At 35.9% G+C, this 25,821-nt stretch overlaps 1 protein-coding gene across 1 annotated transcript; it reads left to right on the top strand.

Annotated features, from left to right (window-relative positions):
• The first annotated feature begins 1,897 nt into the window (after positions 1-1,897).
• LOC131155459 (FHA domain-containing protein FHA2) lies at positions 1,898-25,325 on the top strand. The gene is made up of 3 exons (XM_058108624.1): positions 1,898-2,926; positions 22,472-22,629; positions 24,936-25,325. Exons 1-3 carry the CDS (start codon positions 2,278-2,280, stop codon positions 25,143-25,145), a joined length of 1,017 nt encoding a protein of 338 aa, XP_057964607.1. The 5' UTR covers positions 1,898-2,277; the 3' UTR covers positions 25,146-25,325.
• Positions 25,326-25,821: the final 496 nt, after the last annotated feature.

Raw genomic sequence — 25,821 nt, 5'->3', positions numbered from 1 at the left:
GGAGGAATTGCGTGACTCTACAAGGTCCATGTTAAGAAGACAGAGAAGGGTGTGGTGGATAACAATAAAGTGTATTCAGAACCTAAGAAAAATGACACAATGATGTTGTGCTGATGAGAAATGCTTAAAAGTTGTTTGAAGAATGGTAAGTGTTTGAAAAACATTCAAAGGATTGTTCAAATTTTTGAATAAGGATTTGGAAAATGTTTGGATATACAAAGAACATTCAAAGGATGTTCACTGAACATTCAAGAGATATTTGAAGAACCTTAAAAGAATATTTACAAAATATTTAATGAAAGTTACAGCGAGAAAGAGAAAGAGAAAGAGAAGTGTGCCCTGAGAGGAAAATCTACAACTTCACAACTCTTTATTAGAGTATGGTGGAAAGAAATAGGGCTAAGGAGCTCTTATAATAAAGGGGAAATCTTAGGAAAGGAAACATTAAAATACAAAAAATTGGTGTGATTCCACAAGCTCTTAGAAATAAGGGTACTAAAAATCTCAGGACCTAGTAGAACACATATCCTAGAATAATGACTTTTGGAAAGTATGAACTTTGGGTCAAAAGGCCAAGTTAATAGTGACTTTTGCTTGGTTCAGACAATTATGCTCTATTTAAATCAAACAATCCAACTTTGCTAGAATTAAATAATTGAGCTCAACTCAAAATTGACAACCAAGCTCTTCTTGGAAAAGACAATTAAGTTCTAGTTGAATTTGATAGCCAAGCAAAACTACTTAGGGAAGACAATAGAGTTCTACTCGGATTTGATAGTTGAGCTTTGCTCAGCCAAAAAAACCAAGGTTTTCTTGGCTAATACAATGAAGGTCTGCTAGCTCATCAAAGTCGAGGTTTGCTTTACCAAGAAAGCTAAGGTTTGCTTAGTCATTATAGCAAGGCTTTATTTAGCTAATAGAACTGAGGTATACTCATTATTAAAGCCAAGGTTTGCTTGGCTTGGTTAGAAGACTTGCTCGATTCTATTAGAAGATCAAAGCTCTGCTCGAACGAGGAAGTTAACTCTAATTTGGAAGAGAGATTTGGGGTTGCTTAAGTTTCAACTTGGATTAAAAGTGGAATCAGTTCCCTATTTGAGGAAAGGAAAAGTATCAAATTACCCCTCATGTAACACACTCCTCAGCTTGAAAGTACCTTCCAAGGCTTAGTGGCGAGCACTTAATGGGGGCAAAAGTAAAGCACATACAAGACTTGCTCAAAGAAGACAAAGGATCATTCCTACATAAAAGAGAAAGATGTAACTTAAAGAAAAACTATAAAAGGGAAATGAAAGGGCATAAACCTTGAAGTGAAAGCTTTATAACCTTCTTAACTTAAAAGCATAGGATGTTAAACATCGGGATAGCTTGACTATAAAAGAAGGGTTCTTAGTGGAGGTAAGACACATAAAACTTATTTATACTGTTGCCTTTCCTTTGGTATATCTTTTATCTTTAATTTAGGAATGGGGTGATCTCTCAAAATACATCCCAAGTCCTCCCTTAGCTTCTCTATTTTTCAAGTGATGAGACTAAGACTTGATCATATTGATTTTGGTAGCATAGAGAGCTAGGAATGAAATTCATAATGAAACAAATGAATGAAATTACAATTCCATTCAACATGTTTCATATTAATTTTAATCACAATTTCATAATTTAAATCATAAGCTTAGGCAATACAAACTTAGATTTCATATCAATTTTAACCATGGTTTCATTATTTATATTGCAACTCAAGTTAAATCAATATTCAAATTCCCATAGCTATGAGGTTTGAGATTAACAAATTCCGGTCCTTATTTAATTACAAGTCCAATCTCTATTCTTTTACTTTATTAATTTCTTATTCGAAGCCCTCTCTTATAAAAAGGGTCAAAAGTCCTCCTTCAAAAATGCCTTGGGTAGGAAGAAGTGTTTCCTCTCTAGTCCCCTCTCTTATGTTTTTTCTTCACAAAAAACCCTAATTTACTTATTCCCTATATTTAGAAAATCCTTAAATTTGAATTTATATTAAATTTAAATAAAATATAATATAAATTGATATTTAAATTTTTTTAAATCTAAATTTAAAGTCAAAATTTATACTGCAAATGCAGCAATTGCCAAGTAGGTACTTCATTCCCTTTCCCTTGCCTGTGTCCTGTAAATAATTTCTTCTTTCTTTTTCATTTTATTTTAGGAAAACAAAATTCATATTTGATTTCGATTTGGATTTGGATTTTTTCTTCGTCTCTCTCTCTCTCTCTGCACCCCCCCCGGCCGGACCCAGACGCCATGGGAAGCAGCAGCAGCGATGTGGAAGCGGGCTTCGCGAAGCTCCAAGGCGAGGACTTCGAGTACTATATGCAGACCTACTCCATAATCCTCGGCCGCAACAGCAAGAAATCTACCGTCGACGTCGACCTCTCCAGCCTCGGCGGCGGTATGAACATCTCTCGTCACCATGCCCGCATCTTCTACGACTTCCAGCGCCGCCGCTTCGCCCTCGAGGTCCTCGGCAAGAACGGCTGCCTCGTCGAGGGCGTCCTCCATCTCCCCGGCAATCCCCCCGTCAAGCTCGATTCCCAGGACCTCCTCCAGATTGGGGACAAGGAGTTCTATTTCCTGTTGCCCATCCGGAGCATCCTCGGCGGGCCTCTTGCGCCGCGTCACCAGGTGAATTATGCGGCTGCCCCCTCCGGCGCCGTCGCGATTAGCCATCCCAGGCTGGTGGCTCCGCCCGTGGCAGCGTATGGAGGGATCAAGAAGGCGAGGGGGAGGGTGATGAGTGATTACTACGAGGACGATTATGAGGATGTTGCTGGGGACGATGGTGGGAGTGGGATGGTTGGCAGTGGGAAAAAGTTGAGGAGGGTAGGGGATGCGCATGAGGTGTTTGCCTATGGCGCCGGAGTTGGCAGTGGGGGAAAGTCTGGACAATTGGGTTAGTGATTCTCATTGTTATGCTTTTTCTTGTGTAATTAACAGAAATTCTAATTTTCATTTTTCTTGCTCTTGTCTATAATGGTTTGCCTTGCAAATGTTTGTTCATTGTCTGTGGTATTCACTTGCCTTTTTCTCGTCACCAGGAAAATACATTGGGTTTGCATTGTTGTTTTTATTGATACTGATTTTGGTAATGAGCCGTCTATATGATAATTTTATTTTTGATAAACAAAGAATTGTATTAAAAGAGAGAAGAAAGTAGATCAGGAAATCAGAAATAGAAAGGAAAAAAAAAAAAAAAAGAGACACAGAGAATAAGAATCCTCCCTTTACATTAATGGAAACTAGTTAATAAAGAACACAACCTAAATAGAGAACCAAACTCAATGTAACGGGGTCAACCAATTCCACTGCACTTCTAGAGAAGCACGATGTCTATGTGATAATAAGTTATATGCTTATTGAATTTACTTTAAAAGATCTAGTTTTGATCTCCATAATTTCTCCATTTTCTCCTCAAATTCTTTAGCACATGGTGGTAGGAAGGCTTTCTATTTGCTTGAAAATGTGCAAGGAGTTGTATCAATGATTTTATGTTAGTTTTCTTGGTGACCCATGCTAGAAGTACTTAGGGTTTCAATTCCTTCTGAAGAGCCATAGTATTTGAGCACTCAATAATGCTCGCTAAACTATGATTAACTTAATCATCTTTTTAAACCAATTGAACCAAACTTGGCTAGCCCATCTTATTCTTGCCCCAAAATTTAAAAATCGCACAAGTGGTTTGACATGTTAGAGGAATGCTCAATTTTTTATGGTGTGCTGGAGCACTTTTTCTTAAGGAAGATACCTAGTGGGGCTAAATAAATTGACTCATATGATGTCTTTGGGCTAATATATCTTGGAAATAGCAAGATGTGTGGTGAATGATATTAGGCTTTGGGTTTTGGAATTCATGTAAGTATATGCAAGCATTAAGTAATTTTTATCTATATATTTGACTAGGACTTTTGGCCTTTGATTAGTTCTTTTTAATTTTCAAATGACTTCTTTTACATGATTTCCTTTCAGTGCCGATTAATAATTGGAGATGGTATTTATGATTGTGCAGGAGAATGATGGTTATGTATGTGTCTTTCATGGGAAGAACAAAGATTTAAATGATTGACATCTGCTGTAGGCCTTAGAGCTTAATAGCTCATCCAAAATTCATTGTTACGACATGAAAGGATTGAAAAGTAACACCCATTAGCATAACTAATGGTGATTGTGCTGCTTTGTTTTGAGATAGCATTGAGGCTAAAAGTTGTCTCTTGGTGATTCATTTGATTTCTTTGGGCTAATAATATTTTTGGATGTATATTTGGGCTCTATGCTTAGGGCCTTCTTGTGGGTGATAAATTTAAGGAGATGGTGCAGGACTCCTTTATTGGACAATGTATGAAAAAATCAATGGGATGAAATCCAACTTTCTTTTTAAGGGTGGAAGACACGTTCTTCAACTATACTTGGGCAACCCGCCCTAGAGTCCTTCAGCAATATACTGTTTTTAGCTGTCTGAAAAATGGGAGGGAAGGAAACTAATTCTTATTATGAGTGTTTTTACATGTTTTCTTTCTACCTTTTGTTCTTCTCCCCTTCCTAAATTTGTTGGATGTAGGACAGTGAACGGCACAGGAGAAAACAAAGAAAGAAGAGAGGGAAATAGATAAAGAAAATAAGGCAGGAGATAAGAGAGAGGAGAAGAAAAGGGCATGTGTGAGGGAGAGAAGAAAGATTCAAACATGAGAGACAGGCTAAAAATTAATTAATCAAGCAAATCCCAATAATCTATCACATCATAAGCCTGTAGTAATAAGCAAGCAAGAAACCCTAAATATAAAACAAGTAAAAATTAGAAAATAACCCTGAAGTAATTTAGAATTATAAAATAATCTCAAAGTAATTAAATACGTTGAAAACAACCCACATATCTAAAGCAGCCCCCTAACTAAAGTTCCTAAATTGTTGGTTTTCCTAAACAAATGAAAAATCCCTAATTTATAAATCTTTTGAGCAGAATGGAAATTTTAATAATCTTTGAAAACAACCCAGGATTGAAATTCACTAAAATTGGAAAATAAGTGCACTTAATGTTTTTTATGCTTTCTCCTCTCTCGTCTCTTGTTACTGCTCCTTGGCATCATGGCTGCATAGAACATGAAAAAAGGGATTGCTATCAATCCATTCATAAGCTTCAAGCTGAGGTTGGATGAAGTGGGTGAGAGAGGTTGCGTTCTCATCCGTAATCTGATGCATAACTTACGAGTGAGGCGTTCTTTGGAAGAAGCAAAATGTTTTTCTGATGGTTTGGCTTTGAATTTTTGCAGGCCGGGAAGGGGCTTCGGAAGTACTAGATTTGGTGGTGTGGGGTATTGGTTGACAATTTGACCAACAAAACCTGGGAAGTTCTTGGAGATAAGGCTGGGATGGAAAGTAAGACATTTTCCAGTATTTCTTCTTGGTGGACTGAAGGGGGATGGATAGGGAAAGTTAACGCAAGAATTCTGTGTGGTAGTTAGGGTTTTCCCAAATGGAAAGGGTGATGTTGATGAAGATTTACAAAGAGGCGGTTGTTCTTGGAGCCAGGTAATGTCAGTGGAGAAGAATGGGATCTATGATAATGGGGTTGTGTAATGCAGAAGTAGTTACACAGCAGCATGAGAAGCAGCAGATGTAGACAAAGCAGTTGATGTAGGTGCAGCAGTCCATCTTTGGATGGACATCTCCGTATGGGGAACATGACTTCGACAGCAGGGGCGGCTAGGGTTTTTTTGGATAATACGGGTGCAGTGAAGGAGGAATGGAGTGGGCTGGGTTACTTGACTATCAATATGGACTTGGCCCAGATTTTGGGTATCCTACGATTGAGAACTTGGATGATTGAGTAAATGGGCGCAAGTCTAAATGTCTTAAGTGGTGACCTGGCCCAATTTCTAGCCCAATGGAACTTGAATAAAAGCCAGCATTCTCTTGAAGCCCTTAGGATTTTAGATCTTAATTGGCTTCCTTGCCAAGCCCAAAATTCTAATTATCACAAAGAAGGTGATTGAGCCCACTAGATGTTTTACAAATGGATTGTATAAGCTCGGCATAGCCAATTCTCATATGGTGGCAGCTCTCCCCCTTTCACAGAACATGTTTGGTGCCTTGTTGCAGGAAAGGATTACAAGCCTTCTGCCCGACAGCACAGGGGATTGTGAAGTTGAATCTAGCAAGGCACCTCCAACCTAGGATTGTAGCAACTTGGTTAGTCTTTGGAACTCAACCAGTGCACTTTTGGTTCAAGAGGGTTGCTGCCAGGATGAGGGCTTGATCAAGAAGTTTCCTTCAGCATTAGCTAAGGGATGAGCTTGCACTAAGTTTCACAAGAAGGTATGGATGATAAAAAGAGGTTGGCTGCTGATGAGGGGGATAACTCTTCTGGTAAGGGAAGGAATTTCGAGAAGGTTTATGTTTGTTAGGTGGGTGAATGGGATAATTTTTTTGAAAAAACTAGAAAAAAAATGTTATAGAAATGCTGAAAGTACTTTGTGTTGTGAATCCCTAGAATCTTCAGAAGAGAGATACAAGTGTGAGTAGCCAGGACAAGGAGAAGAAGAAAAAGGTGATGTGTTGGACAATGATAGTGATGATATTAGTGAATTTGCGGAAGAAGGCGGTTTACTTTTGGACAAGATTCGAGATTAGTGTGACTATGTTTCTGAATAATTAGATTTACTTGGATTTATCATATATGCCGCCATCTCTGCTGGAAGGTTTAGAGGGCACTTTTATAATTGGAGGAGGATGGTTGGGTATGGAGCAATAGCGTGTGAAAATAATTATTTTTTATTAATTAATGCATCTCTTGTGAGCATTAATAATTTTTTTAATATCATTATCATCCTCATTATAATCTCCCCTCTCCCCCTTCACATAGCTTATTGAGAATAATTTATTAAGGACAAAAAAAAAAGAAAATTGAGAAGAAAAAGTTTTGAAATAGATTTTTTTTTTTTTTTTTCCAGCCATAACAGTCCTGTAGTAGTTGTGTAATGATTGTAGCGGCCATTACATAACAGTAGTGGTTTGTAACAGCCGCTATGGCTTTGATTTTTCTTTCCACCAATTTAGTGATGCATAATGGTAATGGGGACCCAAAAAACCGTTACTAATGGTGTTATGTAATGGTCACAGCCACTATTTAAAACCATGGATTTTGCCCACTCCAGTTGTTGAGGTTGTCCAAAAGGAATCGAAAGCTCAACAATTGATGGATGAGATGGGTTTGTGCTTTTTTAGTGTTTGGAGGTATTGATGTTTGCCTAGATGGAGGTAAAAGGAAATTAGAGGTGGTGTAGCGTGAATTAGCAAACTTGAAGTGTTCGGTGAACTATTGGGGCAAGGGCTTAAAGAGGGGGTTTCTTATGGGACTTGTTAGTTAAATTTTTTATTTATTTTATTTTTCTTATTTTATTTATTTATTTATTTTAGAATTGTTCGTCCTCTTTTATGTTGTAGTTTCCTTTTCCTCTCATAGCATATCTTCTTCTGTTATATATGATCGCCATAATTTTTTTTATTCGAAATGTTTGCCTAGAATTATCTGTAGGTAGTCCATCAAGCTCCCACTGTTAGTGAGAAATGAGAATTTGACCTTGAGTTTGAGATGGCATAACAGCAACAACTTGAAGGTTTGGAAAACTTTTAACCTAAGAGCAAAATGAAGAACTAACATGAACCGTATTGCATTCTCAATCACCATAGGGAATTAGAAAATTGATCCTCCAACTAAAGGCTCATCACTTGAAAGCTGCAAATCATCCATATTTTGGATAATATGTGACATCATTGATGACAACAACATGGTCAATATTCAAGAATGATAGGAAAAGTTCCACTTGATTTGGTCAAAGAAGATGTGGAGGGAAGAGAAGTAGGTGATGGATGTGCATATTAAATGGATTGAGAAGACATTTTCTCGAGGGGATTTGTAATAACAAACTCAATAACTTAAGACAAGCCCAGAGTCTTATCTTGGAAGGAACTATGGCTCACCTCCGGAAAGGAAGACTCATGACTCAAGTTTATTTTAAGTGTTTGGCGGAATGCAAATCATTGAATTTACCTTCAAAAGGTTAGGTCCTCTCCAGAACATTTTGCATGAGATTATGGCTATTTCTAGCCCACTTGGAAATTGTTTATGGGAGTTAATGCTTATGGAAGATTCTCTCAGCTTTGAAGGCTGTGTGGTAAAACTCTAACAAAGAGATGGGAGTTTTTAGGTTCTTCTAAGGACTTTTGACTCTTAATTTCTTGTCTTAATCCTTTTAGGATCACTGACAATTTTTATACCCTCATCCTTATCTCACCTAAACATGTGATCATTAAATTTTTCAAATTTTCTGACACACTAGAAGACAATTGTTTAATGTTATATAATTGGTCTACCTTGTCTTCAATGAGGAGACAGAACATGTTTCTCTTTCAAAAGTTATTTCATTCAGACCTATTTGTAACATGTTTTGCTCAAAGATTCCATATTTTTCTTTCAATCTTTTGCCAATATTGTTTTTCCAGGCCAACAATTCTAGCCTTAGCAAATTGGAAGCATTGGCAATCAAAAACCTCACTAATCAAAATAGCTCTCTAAATCAAATAACCAATCTGTGAAATAGTGAAGGTCTGCACAATTATCAAAATCAAAGGGGTTCCTAGGGTCATTCACTTGTTAAGAATTACCAACTACTTCAGAACCAAATTGGTCAAAGTAAGCACATTTTGTTTTCTCGGAATGGATGGATATACAATAGTAAGGTATGAAGAAACAACCAAAATTAAGATTTGATGCAAAGGAGGCAGGCAATGAATATTTTTTTTTAAAGAACTTTTCTTACGAGAGTAGGAATAGGGAACATTTAACAGCATGGACCTAGTTCTAATCCACGAGCTTACAAGTTGGGTACGGGGAAAAGAAGTACTAATTGTAAAAAGTTCTTGTTAAAAAATGTACATCTTTTGCCCAAATAAGTACTTATTGCACAAAATACATCTCAAAAACTACTTTTTTTGGGGAAAAATAATTATGTTTTGAGGAGTAGTGTAGGATTACTTTTTGGCCACTTACAAGAAGTTATTATATAGAGGCAGTGGCAATTTTGTAATTATAATGATCTCCTGGGTTGGTTTGTAATACATCTCATCTCTCTCTCTCTCTCTCTCTCCCCCCTTCTCTACGTTGCTCTCCAAGTCCTTTATTTCTCTCTCCTCACTCTCTCTCTTGCACGTGTGGACGTGTTGCCTTGCCTGGCCACAAAGTTGCACTTAGCCGCACTGTTCCACTTCCTGGTGCCACCTCTCCTTGCACTATTGGACTCCCCCCATGGCCCCTCCTACTCTGCCTTGAACGATTTGGAACCTCATGCCCAAGCCACGATTTTGGATGTGGAAGGGAATATCAGCTGCAAATGCATATGCGCGCATTAAGGTTGGGTTTTTAAAAAAAAATAATAATAATAATTCTTCATATTTTCTACTTAAGAATAATTCAGTAGTAATTATAAAATAATAATGATAAATTATATTAATTAAAAATATTAATTTAATTAATAAAATTATTATTAACATAAGTTTTTTTATTTTATAAAATTATTTTATATATATATATATAACAAAACAAATCTATCAAGCAGAGAACAGCCAAACTCAAAAGCAATTACATCAAAGCTGCCTTCCAATCCCTTTGGAGTTTGAATATCGAACAGCAGTAGACCACCCTATTATTATTATTATTATTATTATTATTTTTGAAAAAAAAGCAGCAGCAAGCCCCCAAAAACTCTAGAAGATGCACCCGAAAAGAATAAAGAAAGTAACTTTCTCCCAAGGCAAATTTTGTAGAAGTTTTGTGATCTTTGAAGATTCTAGCATTCCTTTGGAGCCAAAGCAACCACAACATTGTAAAAACTGCAAAGTCCTAAAATATCTTTCCTCTTTTATTCTTCCCATAACCCCAAAGCTTCTCCATCATATGAATAGATTCCCGAGCCATCCAATCCTCTCCAAAATATGAGAACAAATTGTTCCACATGTTTCTCACAACCTTACAATGAAGGAAGGTATGCCTAGAAGTCTTTTTTGACTTGCAGAATAGCATGCAAATGTTTGCACTGGGGTTTTTGTAAGGCCTCCTTATTTGTAGCACTTTGTTTGTATTCATCTTGTTGAGAATTAGAATCCAGATGAAAGCCCAGATTTTAAATGGAACCTTCGCTTTCTAAACAACTTTATTTAAAAGAAATGGACTAGGATTTGTGATTTTGTAAGATTAGATAAGAAAGATAATGTTGAAGTGTCCCCAATCCAAAGCATTGTGTCCCCTACAGATTTGGCAAGAAAGAATCCATCATACCCACTAAGCAAGTTATTCAACAATCTCTCTTTTATTGACACTCCTAAAAAAGTGGAAACCTTAAGAAAGAGAGCCTCCTCAATGAAATAAAAAAGATGATTGCTGCATTATGAACAAAATTCTAAACAATGGTGGCACTAACAACTCCAACAAAGACTCACCAACCCAAATATCGTCCTACAAACGAATTTTAACCTCGATTCTTGCTTTGAAAGTGTAGGGAAAGTTTAGGCAAGCTACTAGTGAAACAAACTTCAAAGGCTTGCATGAGTAGCATTCCCAGTCCCTCTAGAATCCCATCCATTCATATTTACTTTCTTTTACCAGATGCCATAAGGAATTTGATTCTATTGGAAACCTCCGTAACCATTTCCCAAATGAGGGAGATGTTTTTAGAAACCACATTACCAAGCCTCTGACACCTCTCAGACTTAGGCCTCCCAACAACATCTTAGCGAACTAGGTGGTCCCTCTCTCCATGGTACTTGACCACAAGAAATCTCTCATAATCTTGTCCAACTTCCTAGCCACCCTAGAAAGTAATTTGAAAAGGGATAAAAAATTAGTTGCAGTATTGGCAAAGGAAGCACTAATAAGGGTTATTCTGCCCTCTAGCGAGAGACAAGCCTTCTTCCACCTCTCTAATCTTTTGCACACTTTCTTAATCACTAGATCCAAACAACATTAGACCAAGGATTACCCCCTTGAGGAAGATCAAAGTATTATTAACATAAGTTAATAGTAGTTATTATATATTATTTTTGTTATGTATTATAATTAGACCAAGGATCTATTATGCAAGTTGAAGGATAAATTGAAGAAGATGTGATGCATAGTGTTATAGCAAGTTGGGTAAAATGGAGAAGTGCTTCGAGCATGCTGTGTGATCGTAGAATACCCTTAAAATTAAAAAGGAAATTTTTATAGGATGGTCATAAAATCAACTATGTTATATGGATCAAAATGTTTTACGACTAAGAAACAACATATCCAAAATGTAAAAATTGTCAAGGTAAGAATGTTAAGGTGGATGAGTGGTATTCCATTAAAAAATAAATTAAAGAATGAACATATCCACGGTAAGTTAAGCGTAGCTCCTAAAGAAGATAAGATAAGGGAGGGACGACTTAGATGGTTTGGGTATTTGCAATATTGGTCAAATAATGTGCCAATGAGGAGGATTGAGCTAGTTGTTGTGAGGGGCAATAGAAGGGGTAAGGGTGGGCCTAAAATATCTTGAAATGAGATAGTAAGGATTTAATAGCCTTGAATTTGTCAAAGGAAATTGTCCATGCTTGTGTAATTGACAAAAAAGGATTCATATGGCAAACCCCACTTAGTCGGACATAAGGCTTCGTTTGTTGTTGTTGTTGCATTATGTATTTTACACTATATATTTGCAAATACTTTAGCTAGAAAAATAAAACTCAGGCTAATATAGTATATATATATATTCGAACAAGATCATACAACACTTACAATAAAAATCAGTATCCAAACATCACTTATTTTATGAGTACTTATAACCAATACTTATTTTAAGACACAACCAATCATTACTTATGACTAAGATTTCCAATTTTGTACTTTTTCAGAAAAGTGCCTTTCCGTAAGCAGTCCTAATCGATCCTTGATTTTCAAGAGAATACAAGCATATACTGAATCCATGTAATCTACCGAGTGCATACAAACGTGCTTTCAACTCTAGGTGGTCTTTTACATAAAAACTCGAACATATTGGAGAAAAAACTGGAGAGGATGGTTGATGGTAGCAAGAATCATTATTCTTGTGAATTCTGAAAATATTGCACTAGACAGTAATTTTTCTTGTAGTACAGATGTTGTTTTGCTTTAGTTTCTTCGATGGAATTATCCATTGGTGTTACTCCATTGCCCCATTTGCCCTACCCATTTCACTAGGAGGGAGCAAGAATTTCCAACCCCCGAACTCAGGCAAATTGAAAGAATCCCTCCCCTCTTGCAAATGAATTTCCAAATACCTACATCGTAACTTCGTCTTCTTGGTTTAGAAGCCTAGACGCGCTATTACAACCACCCTTTATTGACCATCCTATTCCGCCATAAATCTCCACGACTATTTTCCCAAAAGAGCTCGATTGAAGAGAGAAAGTAATCAGTTTTAAGACAACATCTCTCCATAGGTTGCTTGATGATGCCCTTCTCTTTTACAAAAAAAAAAATGCTTAAATTAATGGTCTCCGCACCATGAGTGTCCACCTAAGGACAAGTTAGATCATGCAAGGATGAGTTGACACTCTCACTAGAGCTCATGGACTTTACCCATGGGCTCCTCTATGAGGGATTTGATGAAAATTCTGTTTGAAAAGTATAATTTTAGCTACCTCCTACTTCAAAGAGACAATGAGGGTTAGTGTATGGATAATTCTAGGTGATAATATTCTACCCAAAGATTTAGGCTCCGTTTGGATCAAGGATTTTTTTAAACCATGCTTGCTACTTGCTGTTGCTTCTATGTTTTGATTTACAAAGGAATATATTTGCCATTCCTATTCTCACCACATGACTTTTTAAATGAAGAAACCATTTGGTTAAAAATTGCAACAAGTTTTTCCTATGTTGATGTCTATTTCTCTTTTTTGAGTATTCTGCATGTCAATTAGAAAAGTATACTAGGACATCTTTTCCACCTTGAATTGAGTCTCGTAGGAAACAATTGTTTTCTCTTGTTCATTCAAATGATTTAGGTTTGTGTAGAGTTTAGAATTTGATTGGTCATCTATGTTTTGTATCCATTGTGGATAATTTTTCGCATATGACGTAGAGCTATCTATTAAAATATAGGCATGAAATAGAGGCATGACTTCCTTAATGTATTTACTCAATTCTACAGGGAAAAAAAAAAGTAAGTTCGACATTAGTATTCAAAGTTTTCAATATGAAAATAGACTTGAATTTGTTCAAAATGAGCTTCAGTCTCTTTGTTTGGTTAAAGAAATTATTTGTCTAACATCTTGTGTATATACCCCTCACAAAATGGAGTAGCTGAATAGAAAAATAGGCATTTTGTATCTACTCTTTCGTATGCATGTTCTTGAAACCCATTTGGCCTAATGTTCTTCTTACAACATGTTTTTTGCTTTATAGGAATATATGATGCCTCATGTTCTAGGGAGACAAATTCTCTTCCCCAACGTGTAGTCAGCAAAAATTTATGTTCTCTATTATGCCTTGTGTCTTTGGATGCACATGTTTTGTTCACATTCCTTATACAAGTCAAGACAAGTTCTCTCCTCGCGTTGTTAAACGTCTTTGTTGGGTACTTGAGAACTTAGAAAGGATATAGATGTAATGATTCACACACTCGTAGAAAACATGTTAGTGCAAACCTTGGATGAATATTTTTTGACCTCATCAATGATGTATGGTTCACTTTTTGCTTTGATCCTCATGTCCCTACCCTTACCCCTTTAGAGAAATTTCTGCTCCTCTTCCAAATCCATCATTTATTGAACCAAAAGAAATGATTTAGGGTTTCTTAATGACGAAAAGTAGGCAAAGATATCGCTACAACCACGCAACCACCTCTTCTATACCCTTCATTGTTACACTTTATGGTTGTGGAGGTCCATCCCAACGTGACTTGGATTTACCAGTTGCACATAGGAAAGGTACCAAAACATGTACTCGGCAATCTTTAGTTGCTTATCATATTGCTTGTTCTGTTTCAGTTCTGCACCTTCCTAGTCCTATGCTTTCTTTTGCGTCACAAGCCAAGCTTGTTTAAGGCATTATGCTTGCTTGTGACCACTTTTTTTGTGTAGATGGGATGAGTTCATCATGTAAATAGTAGTGTAGGTTTTATTTGAGTAGGATAATGCCATTGTAAAAATGAGAGTATGACTCAGTCAGTTTAATGTTTCTTAGTGCCAGAGCTTGAATAGCATAGAAAGCTCTGTAGGAGATTAAGAGTGTTCACCAATCATTGTAAAGCTTACTAGCTATATTAAACGTATTTAGCCTACTTTCACCCCTTACTAAAGACACGTTGCTAACAGAGGTGTGAATAATGAATTACATTGCTTTGTAGTTTACTGCTTATTTATTGCTTCTACTTTGTATTCAATGGTTGATAATTTGTTCACATGGTAAACCTGTGGTATACTTTTGGTTGATTAGTTAAGCTAGTGTGCTTAACTAGTGCCACACAACCCTTCACAAGGTGTGAAGTGCTCCGCCTGTGACATTTTTGCTTGCTTATGTCTTTTGTCTCTATCCTTCCTCACATGTTGAAGCACTTTTTAACCCTAGGTGGAAGCATGTAATGGATGTAGAAATGGATGCCTTGACCACTCGAGGGACATGGGATTTGGTGGATCTTTCTCTTGGTAAGGAGTTGGTTAGGTGTCATGGGGTCTATGCTATCAATCTCCTTGACAACTCAATTGAATGACTTAAGGCTCGCAAAAGGAGACACTCAAACATATGGGATTAGTTATTCTGAGATGACCTCTCCTATTGTTAGACTAAATTCTGTTTGTGTATTGATCTTGTTGGGAGTTAATTTTGAATGGCCCTTGTACCAGCTCGATTGAAAAATGCTTTCTTTGTATGGATATTCGTAGAAAGATGTATACATGGAGCAATCTCCAAGATATATTGCTTAAGGTGAGGATGGTACGGTATGTAGGTTGCATAAGGCCATCTACGGTATGGTCTTAAGCGGTATGGTCTTAAGCAATGGCTTGGTTTAATTTTTTTCTTTAATTTGGTGGTTTTTGCATTTGGTTTTATTCATTGCTACTCCAATTATTCAACCTTTGTTCTCTAAAACAAGGTAGGTCTGGTACTTCTAGTAGTTTATGTTGATGACATCATCATTTATGCCAGTGACTAAATCAGGATTGCAGGCGTCAAGGAGTGGCTCCAAGCAAAATTTCAAATCAAGGACTTGGGTACTCTGCATTACTCTCTTGTATTGAGATTGTACGTTGTAAGAAAGGGTTCAATCTTCTCTGTGAATATAGACGTCGGACCTGCTAAGTGAGATTGGTATGTTGAGAGGTAAAGTTGATACTTCTATAGATCCCAATGAGAATTTGTCTAGGGATGTTGGACCGGACTTCAAAGATAAACATCGATAGGCAAGTGGTTGGTAAGTTTATCTACTTTACTGTTTCTGGACTGTATCATATGTTGTGGAGATATTGAGTTTATGGAAAATTTCAAACAACCACTAGATGCTGTTTATAGGATTCCAAGGTATCTCAAAGGTTCTCGTGGCAGAGGTTTGGTATATGGATGTAATAGACACTGTTAGATCATGGATATTATGATGTAGATTGGGCTGGTTTGTTTGATGATCGAAGGTCTACAACTAGATACTGTACATAAGAAGCAAACTATTGTAGCAAGGTCTAGGGGTTTTGTAGAATACTGAGCCATAGCTCATATTATGAGTAGGCATATGTGGTTGAAGTCTCTTATGTCATAGATGTAATTCTTGGTTGCAAAGCCCATGGATATGTTTAATGATAATCAAGCTGCCATTTATATTGCTATCTATATTGCTATCTATCTAGTGTCTAATGATAGGACAACACACATTGAAGCTAACCCTCATTTTATGAGGGATATTGTGTTGAAGAAGGTTGTGAAGACTCCATTTCTAAAACCTATGAATCGATTAGGCTATGTTTTCACAAAGGCTTTATTTAAGCATTGCCTTCTCTGGCGGTTGTAACAAGCTGGGTAAGATGATATTTATACACCTCTGGCTTGTGTGGAAATGATAGGCTATTTTTTAGTAATTATGTGGTGTAAGTGGGGATAGTTTTGTCTTTCAAGTTTTTTATTATTAATATATAAGAGGGCAGAGCTAAAGCTGAACATAAAGCTCCATGAAGTTGCTGCGTCTTTATTTTTTTAAAATTTCTTTTCTTCTTCTCTTCTTCTATCCTCCACCCCCAACTTTACAACAGATTTATTACTTGCTATTTATTAAGAAGCATGAAATGCAAGTCTTGTTGAATACTGTCAATTTTCTTTGGAGGATAGTCAATCTTGGTCTTTGGATACTTCGGGGGTTTATTCTTGCAAATCCTTTTGTGATTTTCTGACTAGATCTAATTCATCTTTTCCTCTCTATTGATCCATTTGGAAGGCCAAAGTCCACTTTAAAATCAAGGCTTCTATCTGGTTTGTTGCACTAGATAGAATTAATACCAATAACTAATGTCAGGAGACCTTTGAAGGCTCTATCTCTAGACATCTGTGTTCTTTGTTTTAATTATTCAGAATCTGCACCACATCCTTCTATACATTGTGACTATGCTTGGAGGATATTGGAACTAGTTATTTTGTTTTTTAGGCAAATGTTGGGTGAGTTCAGAGGCAGTGGAGGACTTCTTGGCAGTTTCTTTTGTTGTTTTTGGCAGGAAAAATGAAAGGGCAGTGCTCTGAAAATGTGCCTTCTTTGCAGTATTTTGGGGGTTGTGGATGAAGCGTAATGCGTGTATTTTTTCAGGGAAGAAATCGCAGCATTTGTTGGAACAAAAGATGCATTATTTGGCTTCTCTTTGGTGTGTGGGACAAGAGAATTCTAAGGGGGTGAGCTTTTCTGACATTCAGCCGGATTGGCGCTATGTGCTGGATTGCACTGGTTTTACTTGCTTTTCTTTTTTAGTTTTTCCAGTTTTTTTTTCTATGTTTTTTTATAGGGATTTTTCCAGACTTTACTATGGAGATGTCTTATTCTCCTGGCTATATATTCTTAATCTATTAATGAAAATTTTCATATATCTTGGCAATATCTTTTCTGGGGTTTGGAAGGAGGGAGGAAGTTATTGCTTTATGGAATTGTGCTTTATTTCCAGTGCTATGGGGCTTGTGGAAGGAACATAATCTACATATTTTTTCAGGGAAGAAGATTCCAGATTGGTTGGTGTGGGAGAAAGTGCTTTTTATGGCTTATTTGTGGTGTGGGCAATGGAAATTTTAAGGGGATGTGTTTGACAGATGTTCAGTGGGATAGTAAGTCTCTTCTAAGGGCGTGCTGATTTGTGTTTGCTGTATTTTTTTTGTGATTTCCTTTGGGGATCCTCAGATTTCGTAAAGGAGACGTCTTCTCTCTTGATTATACATTCTTTCTTTATTTGATGAATTTATTTTTCTATAAAAAAAAAAAAGAATTCTTCTTTTATCAAAAGAAAAAAAAAAACATGGCATGTTATCATTTCACATTTGTAGGATTTCAAGAAAAATTATAATCCAATGAATCCATATGAATTTGAAGCAATTTTGTTTTGGATACTTCCAAGGTCTTAAATTTCGATTTTGAATAAAATTTTGAAGCTCCAAAAGTATGAAACTTTCGATAGAAATTTCATTTTCAATTTGAAAAAATAACGAAAAGTAGTAGTAAAGCATGGTATTCTTTGTAAAACTTTGGAAATGGTTAACAGACCTAGTAATGTAAGTTTTAGGACTAATATATTACAAGTTAAATACATCTATGTTGTGTATGAGGTGGAAAAGTTGTAATATAGTATGTGTTTAAAACATATTTGTAAAGATAATGTAAATTAAACATATTCAGCTAATACAAATGAAATTCATAAATCATTTAACTATTATTTATTATACAAACAATGATGATTTAGACATGAATGGTTAAATAAAATGTTGCTGTAATTTTATTTTTTCATATAATTGAAAAGCACTTGTAATAATCTTTTGTTTTGATTAAAATAAATAAAATAAATTAAGAGAGAAATTTCAGTTCACTCCTGAATCTCTCATTTGAATTCTGAGGAAATTTCATTGTATAGTTAAAATTTCGAAAAGTTTCGCTAAATATTTGAGATTTTGATAAATTTTAGATGATTCGTTGAGATTTTGATGGAAATTATGGAAGATGGAAATCAACTGCCATTTCAAGTTAGAGGGTGACAGAAACCGGAAATTGCAACAATTTCGTGGAAATTTAAGACCATGGATACTTCTATAGGGTGGCCATATATGCACCAGATACTAATACATGTCAAATACCCCAAATATGTGGCAATACTTCAACCGGAAAAAAAAATGAAGGAAGAAAAAGAAAAATCACTTACTTCAATAAGCATCTTCAAATTTCCATGTTGTATCCTATACTTTTTTTCAAAAAAAAATTGGGGAAATGCATCTTATGCTTCTATGTAGATGTTTTGACATCTAAAATATGTCAACGCCGCGCATCTCAAAGAATGGATTTGAATTTGAATTGATGTGGATTTGAGCAAAATTTATAGAATTTTGTATTGCGTTTTGTTCAATCCACTTCAACAATGCATCTTCACATTTCCATGTTGTACCCCATATTTTTTTATTGAGGGATGTTGCATCTTATGCCTCTACATGGATGTTTTGACATCTAAAGTATATCAATGCTGCATTCCAAAAGCATGGGGTTGATTTTGGGATTTTATGTTGATTTTGGCAGAAGTTAGTAGAATTTTGTATTGCATTGTGTAGTCCACATAATTCCAAATCCATGGATTGAGCTTCATGCTCCCAAACTCAGCACAAATTAATGCTTTTAACATAGAAATGGAAAACCACAAATATCTGCATGGCATTTTTGAATCTGACTGTTATCTTAATTACAAATTGCTGATTAATTAAAGATATTAACACAGGTATGGCGAAAAAGTTCATCCTTTAAAAGTCCTTACAGTTCTATTGGTTTTTGTTCCATTCTCCTTTTGATACTTATTATACATATGTGCATGTATCCTCATATCCATATTCTTCATGGGTGTTGATGCTCATAAGAATTAGAGAAACTTACGTCTTGTTTGTGGAAAAAATCAAATTTTTTGGAAACATGATGAAAAGTTAAATATTACTAGTAGAGACCTGTTTGATCCATTGGAAGTCTGACTATCTAATTTTGTACATACTGTGCAATATACATGTTTTTTTTATTATTATAAAAAAATATAATATGAAACACACACACACACACACGCGCATATTTGCTATTGTAAATGTAACTGTTTTTGCTATTCTATTTCTAGAGCTATTTGTTCAATTCAATTTGATGAATTAATCTCTAAATAAATTGTTAAAATGTGTTTTATTTCAATGTCATGGGATCGTGAATGAAGAGTAAAAAGTTTCTCAAAATTAGATTGATTAGTTTATGATATTTTTTTATAAAAAAAAAAATAATGCAATTAATCTGTGTCAACCCACATATTTAATGATTATGTACCTTTTTTGAAAAGAGCCCATTAATACATATCTTAAATGTATGGGCCATTATAATAAATATATTATTTATTCATTTAAATGTACAAAAAAAAAAAAAATTGATTGGTTCATGTAATTTTATTTTATTTTTTAATTCAAAATTACTAAAAATTAGCATTGGGGTTTTGGAGGCCAAAGAGAGCCTCTTCATTTGCCTTTATATATAATTTTTACTATTTGTAATTAGCTGCAAATGATTTTTGAAGGCGATGAATAAATGCCATATGCCTGCCATAGTCCAGGTTTTATAGTTGTGCACTAGATTTATATTTTTTTTCCTGCTGCATAATTCTTTTCTTGAGTTTGAAGAACCCATTTTTTTTATTTAAACTTCCACTATCTTGTTCTTGTGGTCTGTGTTTTCTTAATTCTTGTATTTTGAGTTGGGGATGTAGTTTGAGCAAGTTGGCAAGCTTGTTGTGCCCAAAAACTTCCATATACTTGAGCTCTTAAGTCATCTCAAGTCCAAACTCAAGTTTTGCTTTCAGCCTTTGCAAAGCTCTTTTGTTTGGTATTGGTAAAGTAAGCTAGAAGCCTGGGAATCAGCATTTTGTAACATTTGTTGAGCTCATACATGGATTGTTAAAATAAGTCATTTTTTTATTTATTATAATCTGTGTAACATTGATTTGTCCAGTGATGCTAGAAGTTGTTTCGATATACAATTTTATCTTGTTTCAGTTTTATTAATTATCCCTGATCAGTAAGTATCCTTTTCCTATCATTGGGCAGTAGCTCCCAACAAGATGGATTCATTTGGATCTTGATCCATGATGACCCTTCCATTGATTTTGATGATTAGATCTTTATTAATGGAAAAAAGGTGCTTTGGATCTCTATCAAATTAAATGCAATGAATTAACTAATTGGAAATTACATCAGCACAACTTGTGTTATTTGTTGGATTGTTAGTTGCCTTGGTTTTATTTGTTCTTTTCAATTTTCAATTTTTTCTCTGATTTTTTTATTGATTTTTCTAGCCTTTGCTAAGGAGATGTTTTATTGTCCTAGTCGTACTACTTAATCTATGAATAAAAATTTTCTTTTGCTATTAAATAAAAAAACTAATTGGAAATTACAAGTTAACCATTAGGTAACCTTTTGGAGTTAGGTGCACTAGTTTTGCTTTCTCATTCAGATGAACCCAGGACATTATTACCTGTCAAGTCATGAGCTATTATGTATTTGCCAGCAACCTCAACCCTAAGATTTTTGGTTCTTTTAGTGCTTTTATTATTCCTTAATAATGCAGTAAGTGGTTTTTGTTGCTTGTGGCCAAGCAATATCAACCAACTTACTCTAGTTGTGTTTCCATATGAACATCTAATGAATTTGTTATTTATATTTATATTTATTCATATATATATATATGTGTGTGTGTGTGTGTATTTTGATTTGTGTCAAATTTTGCAGAAAAGCTGTACCCTGCATGAATAGTCCAATATGTGGTTTAGCTTACTGAAGAACTCCACACAAGGGATTGAGTCCCCCAGGGCCAGGTCTATCTCAAGTTATTGCCACAAAGCCCAAAAAGTTTAAGTCAGCCTAGTCCATGCCCAAAAGTTTATGGGGTCTTTTCAAGCTAAACCGTGACTAGACTGACCAAGTATGTCTAGACAAGAATTCGGAACCTTTTAGAACTGATTTTGGGCTAGGAATGGATGCCAAACTCAGCCTGGCATGTGTTATTTGGCTCTGAAGAATGCTAATCCATTATATGCTGCAAGCATGTCTTTAGGAGCTTCTGCTGTTTGTCATTCATTATCTGAAGACCTTGTGGATTTGGATGTTTCAAATCTTCTATCTAAAAATAGATATAGTGGTTTCATTTTGTCCACTTTGCCAGCATTTGAAGCTTGTTTCTTTTGTATGTATGTGCTTGCTTTGGCCAATTGTAAGTAAGGGTGATAATGCTGCCAAGAAAACCTATCTTTAATTTGTTTAATCTGTTCTTGGAAACTTTGTGGTGGTATTTCTGGATAGCCCTTCGTTGATTTATCTTAATTAAATTATACATGAAATTTCATTAATAAGTTGTGTGGAAGCTTATCTTAATTAAAAAAGTTTGGTGTTTTTGTTTTTGGAGAATTTGGTTGGCTTGGGATTGGTGGACGATCTAATACATCTCTTTTCAAGGATTTGGGAAGAGTGTAGATGGTTTAGTTTTGTAAGCATTTTGGATCTATGCAGTTTTATGGGGAATCTGGTTGGAGTGGTATGCTTGTATCTTCTCAGGGAAGAGAATTTCTGGTGCTGTGCTATGGGAAAGGATTCAGTACTTGGCTTTTCTATGAGCTTTTGCAGCAGGCTGTTTTAAAGGGGTGCCTTTTCAGGTCTTGAAAGAGATTGGAAGGCGGTTTTATTTTGATTATTTTCTAATCTTTTTTGGTTTCTTTTCATAGGAGGATATCTAATTCTTCTCTTTGGATATTTTTTTTTCTTTAAGTGTGTGTATTGATGGCATTTTCCAGATTACATAAACAACAATAACAGCCTAGTCTCACTAGTGGGGCTGGGTACATGAATTATTTGATGTCATCGTGTATGATCTTTGATCTTTGACAATATCCCCTGAAAGTTGTGTTCTCAAATCTTTTCTTTAGTATCTTGGTGCAAGTTATTCTAGGTTATGAGATATTCTTTGGTCATGAAAACTGTTCTTTGAGATCTGTTTGTGCTAATTTTTTCCTGCAGTATTAATGCTTCTTCATATTTTATTTACATTTGTGCATGCATGTCTTTTAAATGTAGATTATCTTAATACTCTTAAGCACAACTTGCATAGCTGATAAAACACTGTTCTCATGACGTATTATGATCTCCACTCTCCATTTGCAGAGAAAAAGGCTGATGGAAGATCTAGGATTGACCGGGAGGCTGACAACCATCAACTTCTGCAACTAGAAGAAAAAGACGTGGTGTCATCTGTTGCTACTGTTCTTTCAGATCTTTGTGGTCCTGGAGAATGGATGCCCATGGAGAAACTACATGCTGAGGTTAGTTATGAATTATGTCCTTTCTATTGATATTTCTACTATTTTGAGGATCTCAATTGAGAGGAGTGTAGGCCTAACTTTTAAACTATTGTACCTTAGCTTTGAGCAATACAAGCATGGCATCTCTTTTTTTTTTCCTCCTGCTGTCACTGTCATCAACCTCTCTTTCATTAAGGTTTTGACTGTTTGACGTACTCATTTGCAATTATGTCTCTTCTCATTATCATGACTAGATATTTTAACATCTGTAAACTGCATATTAATTAATCAAAGACGTTCTGGCAACAGTTTCAATCTGCCAAGTTGAAAATCACCTTGAAATTTCTTGCGTAAATAGATTGATTGCCTTGTGCAGTTCTGAGGTGAATTGAATTGCATAGATGGGGTCACTGTTGCTCTTACACGATTGGCAGATATCCATTCTCATGTTTCTTCACGAAAGCATGTTCTTATGCAGCGGTAACCTTTGATTTTGATGTGCATGAAAATGCCCTGGTGATTTTCTTTTTAGATAGAAAAAGAAATTGATTAACTGATAGGGAAAAAAGAAGAAGTTAAAGCTAAAAGCGGGCATGAGAGAGAGAGAGAGCACTTCTTAATGAAGAAACCCCTCTTCAAACCGCCCGTCATAATTTATGGACCATCTTAAATTGTCTCATTGGCCCATCCTTTTTCTCTTCCCACAACCCAACCTAATCTCCTATCCTACAGAACCAAACAATTGCACATTCATATTATCCAATTGATCTTGTACTCCTTTGTTCTCACTAAATTCCTTTTCTGGAGATATAAGAATTCATAAACATCCCCTTTGAGCTTGGCTGCCCTTCACCTTGGCTTCAGCATTAACTATTTCTAAAAAATTTTCTTCATCCTTAATCAAAAGTACTCCTTTCAAATCACCATCAGGAGTCTTTAGGATCATTTTTTTCCTCCTTAGCAACCTCTTAATATTGGTTCACTGAACAAGTTTTGAAATAAAGTGACCGGCTTGTTTGATTGTATGTCTAAATGCCTCTTATTCCCTCTTATTTGGTCAGTGATGAATCCACTCGGTAACTAATTCCAGAGACACCCTCTATATGATTCATCTTTCTCCCAATTGGTATCATCCTTAGACAGCCTCCCACCATGATCTCCCACCACCTCTACGTGATGAATGACGAACTCACCAATGGTGAGAAGGGTCAACATCAAAATCTATGTCCTCCCATCACTGTCTTCCATGGTCGCACCTCTAGATCTGGTTCTTCTCCTGTAGTTGATGCACCAGAGAGTGAATCTTTTAACTGAGTAGTTGGTCTGTATTTTTCAATCTTGGCAATTGAGCCAATCACTATTTTGTTTCAATTCTCTTTTTCATTTGTAATTCGTGGTGCAGGCTTAGCCCTTTGAAATTTTGCACAACTCGAAACCTAATTGCATCACCCTTGGTCTGGCAGTTCCTTTACAGAAACTGCCAAAGAAGTTTGTTAACAAGTGGCTTTACAAACTTCAAAATTTTCCATCTGATTCACCTCAGTACACTAGTTTGAACCTATTGTATTTTGATTTTCCTACCTTAGCTTTCTTGCTTACTAGAGAGGAAACATCCCATCTGTTGTGAGTGGCAGGCACCCTAATGAGAGACCCTGCAGGGAAGGAAGCTTTAGAAAATCTTCTAATGATCGCTGATTCTATTCAGCAGCAGGTTCCTCCATCAAGATTCTAGCTGGAGCGAGAACACCTCCACCATCATGAGCAGGAGCACCTCCCTATCCATTTTATTTGACTTTTGATTTAAGCACCTCCTGCTCATTACCATCATTTGAAGCTGTGGGCACCACCAAGTTTGAGCTCCCTTGCAAAGGCATCCAAAAGCAATAGGATACTGGACTGAAATCTTGCTATGGGCCTGTGCATATTGTGCTGGGCCTCTCTTCTTTGGCCCACAGCAGAAGCCTCATTTTCTTAGAATGTAGGTTGGGCCTAAATGAATTTAAAGCATTGTTTGGACCCTGTATCAGTGGTAGAAGGATCTAGAGAATTGTAAACCCTTATTTTCTTCCTCAAAATAAGCATTTGTTCAATTAGTTTTTAATTTGTTTTGGTTTTGGAAATATTAACCAGTTGTCAGTTTTCAATTTTTGATTTCTGTTTTTGGTTTTCAATTCTCTTCTAATTTTTTTTTTTCATATTTTCTTATGTTGCATGTCAAGAGCCTTTGATGCAGCTACAAAAAAAAAAGAGAGTAAATTTTGTACCAATCTTTTGCAATATTGGGATTCCTTACTATCATAGTTTTCCATTAATCTTTTCTGGTGCAGTTAGTTGAACAGTATGGCAATATTTGGCATCACAGTCGAGTAAGGAGATATCTGACATCGGAGGACTGGTCTGGGCCTGAATCCAAGGGGAAACCATGGTTTGGTTTGCTTATGCTGTTGAGAAAATACCCTGAACACTTTGTCATCAACACAAGGTCAAAGGGTCGGGTGACACTGGAGTTTGTCTCTCTTGTATCTTTGCTTACGTGAAATCATGAAAGATTTTTTAGGCACAGCATGATGTTGCCCATCCTATGTGTAATTTTTCCGTGTAAATGGGAATCACCCAACCCCAAAATTATTGTAGTGAATTGTAGTGCAACACCAGTGGCAGGTCTAGCACTTCCCTCCATTGTTGCCTTATATAAATGGCTACCATGCCATTCTCAATGGGTTTTTTTTTCCTCCTTAATGTTTGGGGGTTGCGAGGAGTCTTTTTTTTTTTTTTAAATCTTGTCTTGTACATAATTTTGCTGGTATGAAGTCCCTTATTTTTTATTTTTTTTGGGTTTCAGCCTCTTGCATTTGTTGAGACAATAATAGTCCAGCCAAGATACTTCAGTATCAAGTATTGGAATCACTCCCCTCATAAATAAAAATAGCCAATATTGCTTCAAGCTTGCTCAGAGGCTTTACAGAGGTAATTATCAAATTGGTTTTGGTCACTCATTTTCTTGTGGCTTTGGAAAATGTTCTAATGATCCATGGAGTCTTCCCCTTTTAAACTTAAGGTGATGGCATTGACTTCAGACCAAAGTGGGATGCAAGAGTGCATATCAATTGTTTGCATATGTCAATCATGTCTACAATGCGTGTATTGATTTTGTTAGTACTTTCGTTTAGTGCTCTTCGGATTTGCTATCAAGTTCTTTCTAGCCTTCTACTG

Source organism: Malania oleifera, chromosome 5 (genome assembly GCF_029873635.1).
Source record: "Malania oleifera isolate guangnan ecotype guangnan chromosome 5, ASM2987363v1, whole genome shotgun sequence".
Classification (NCBI taxonomy): Eukaryota; Viridiplantae; Streptophyta; class Magnoliopsida; order Santalales; family Ximeniaceae; genus Malania; species Malania oleifera.
The sequence above is the reverse complement of the archived record's forward strand: the minus strand, read 5'-3'. Positions and strand labels throughout refer to the sequence as shown.